Source organism: Theobroma umbraticum, unplaced genomic scaffold (assembly GCF_002168275.2).
Source record: "Theobroma umbraticum cultivar Fairchild unplaced genomic scaffold, ASM216827v3 scaffold_147.0, whole genome shotgun sequence".
Taxonomy (NCBI): domain Eukaryota; kingdom Viridiplantae; phylum Streptophyta; class Magnoliopsida; order Malvales; family Malvaceae; genus Theobroma; species Theobroma umbraticum.
Genome location: NW_018397259.1, coordinates 8,112,321 through 8,114,673, shown reverse-complemented (window position 1 = coordinate 8,114,673; position 2,353 = coordinate 8,112,321). Strand labels below are relative to the sequence as shown.

General features: G+C 36.8%; 1 protein-coding gene and 1 long non-coding RNA gene across 2 annotated transcripts; both read right to left on the bottom strand.

Annotated features, from left to right (window-relative positions):
- Window positions 1-1,043, bottom strand: LOC110415958 (uncharacterized). Its single transcript, XM_021427751.2, has 2 exons — window positions 918-1,043; window positions 1-639 (listed from the first exon to the last, which is right to left on the bottom strand). The coding sequence occupies exons 1-2, from the start codon at window positions 1,041-1,043 to the stop codon at window positions 1-3; spliced, it is 765 nt and encodes a 254-aa protein (XP_021283426.2).
- Window positions 1,044-1,474: 431 nt separating this feature from the next.
- On the bottom strand, window positions 1,475-2,059 carry LOC149527288 (uncharacterized). The gene is made up of 3 exons (XR_016351178.1): window positions 1,948-2,059; window positions 1,753-1,845; window positions 1,475-1,485 (listed from the first exon to the last, which is right to left on the bottom strand). It is a non-coding gene; the product is annotated as an uncharacterized LOC149527288 (long non-coding RNA).
- Between the last annotated feature and the right edge of the window lie 294 nt (window positions 2,060-2,353).

Genomic DNA, 2,353 nt, shown 5'->3' with positions numbered 1-2,353 from the left:
CTAATAGAGAGGGTCAGTTGCATCTCGATGCCCACTCCGTTTCCATATTTTTTCACGTTGAAAGATGCTTCCGTATGTTGATTGAACCATTTCAATGAACAACGGAAGCTGCAGCATGATGAATAGAGTCACCGGAAACGATGCCAAGAAAATAAGTGGACCCCAAACCCATTTGAGCCTCTCACTTAGTATAATTACGAGAGCTGCTCCAAAAGCTACCATCATGGTGGCAATGGCGACGAAGAGGGAGGCGAGACCGATTATCATCCTCTCGGGCAATGCCCTGTGGAAGTCTTCCTCTTTGTAGCTTGAAGTTAGGATAGATAAGAACATCAAGATGGAAGTGACTGATGAAAACAGTGCTAGTGCATCCGAATAGACAAATATCCTAAATGATGTCTTGTTGACGAAAATCGGAATTCCTTGATCATTGATTCCTCCAGGAACTGTAAAAGCTACAGCAAACGCCACTGTAGCAATGAGAGTAGACACAAGCATACAGGAATCTGAGGTATCCTTCATCCATTTCTCTGCATTCTCGCGCATTTGTTTGCGGTTTTCCGAGAAAAAATCAAAAGCCGTTTTCCCTTTCGCCGATGTCAACTGCTTCATTCTTGGATGCTGAATAGTCTCTATCGCCTACCAGACACATTTTCTCAGTAAACATTCTAAGTGACCAATGAAAAGCAGAAAAAATGCAAAGAGCAACGAATCAAGTTAATAATAGGGCTAATTGCACATTTGTTATAGTCCGATTATAATGAAAACATCGATCTGTTACCTTTAAAAAGTAAATTCACAATCAAATACTACAACTTTTCATTTTGTTAAGTATCAATGGAACATTTTACTATTATAATCCAGGAACCAAATGTATAATTAACCGTTAATAATACAACGTCAGTTAATTTACCAACCTTATACCATTGCACCTCTCTCTGCATTTGCAAAGCTGCACAAGAATCAACGGAGAGTTGACGATTCGTCGGTAGCTGTGCTGCTAAATGTGAGATGGAAGGCTTGTAACACTGGGTAGCCAACATCTTATCAAGTGCGGTGTTTTTGCATGCGAGGTTGAAAATTTTTTCTTGCCGCCATTGAATAGCATTTTTTAGTATCATACTTCCATGTTTGGAGAAAATCAGGTCCGGAAAATAATGAAGAGATGCGGTCACAATTTCGAGGACGCCACAGCATGCAGCATAGTGGAGAATCTCCTGCTCGTTGAAATACTTTACCCGCACTCGTTCGTTATAATTGAATAAAGCTTTTAAACAAAGATGAACCAACTTGCAGGCACGTTCATGCCCCAACTTTTTTTCTCCAACCTTGCTAATACAAGGTACTGCAAAATGGTAACTAATTATCACATTAAGTAGCTAGTTACGTAATAAATAGGGATAAACCGCAACATCCCAAGGTCACGATGTTGCTTACCTAAATATTTGATTCTTCTCCAAAGAACTTTTTTGACCCCTTGATAAGCTGCAACATATAAAACACAAAATGAATCCTGGGTTCTCAAGATGATTTTCCAATACCATTTTTGCACCATAAAACACCCTTGTCATCGAACAAAAATTGAATTCGAGTATATATCCTACCATGTAAAATAGTGAAGCAGAGCACTACTTATTGATTCCAACATTCCCGAACAAACTAGCTACTAATTATCACATATTCACTGCATAAATCTTTCAATGATTGGGGACTAATTAAAATACAAGAGGATTGAGTGTAAAATCTGCAAACCTTGAGTTTTAGCTTCGTTGGTCTGTGATTGTTTTTCTGCCACCAAGTCCTGATCTGAGGCTCCAAGTGGGTCATCCTCATCGTGTACTGGAACTTTTTACATCAAAAAAAAAAAAAACAGAAATGAAGATCATGACAACACAAGAGATTTGAAGAAAAAAGAAACACTACAAATTTAAGGAAGAGGAAACCAACAATTTTGATAAATCCATCTTTCCCAAAAATTAAGCTTAGTTCCACTGCGAAAGTGTGCGGGCTCATAAGCGAGCACTTGGAGTATAGTTTCACCCTCACTACTTGCCGCAAGAGCTAGGCTCGGTTCACGTCGGATTATATACAGAGATATATCTGCTTAAAAAGAAGGAAAAGCTCGATAAATAATTCTATATATAAATGTAAAAAATTATAACGACAATTTATGTTGCATTGGTTCTGAATCTTATTATTTTAAATTGTATAAATAATAATATTATGTCAAAATGAAAAATACATTCTTAATGTTACTTTTCATTGAAATACTAATTTTAAGTAAGATTTTTTAACTTTTATTTCACTTCAAAAGTAAAATTACCAAATTAAGTAACAAAAAATCTCATCCTCA

What these genes read in the sequence shown, in the direction of transcription:
- LOC110415958 (XM_021427751.2), bottom strand. Translation starts at nt 1,043, where the DNA reads ATGTTGGCTACCCAGTGTTACAAGCCTTCCATCTCACATTTAGCAGCA. An exon ending in GAGAGGTGCAATGGTATAAG is followed by an intron (nt 640 to 917) that starts GTTGGTAAATTA and finishes TGTGTCTGGTAG; the next exon opens with GCGATAGAGACTATTCAGCA.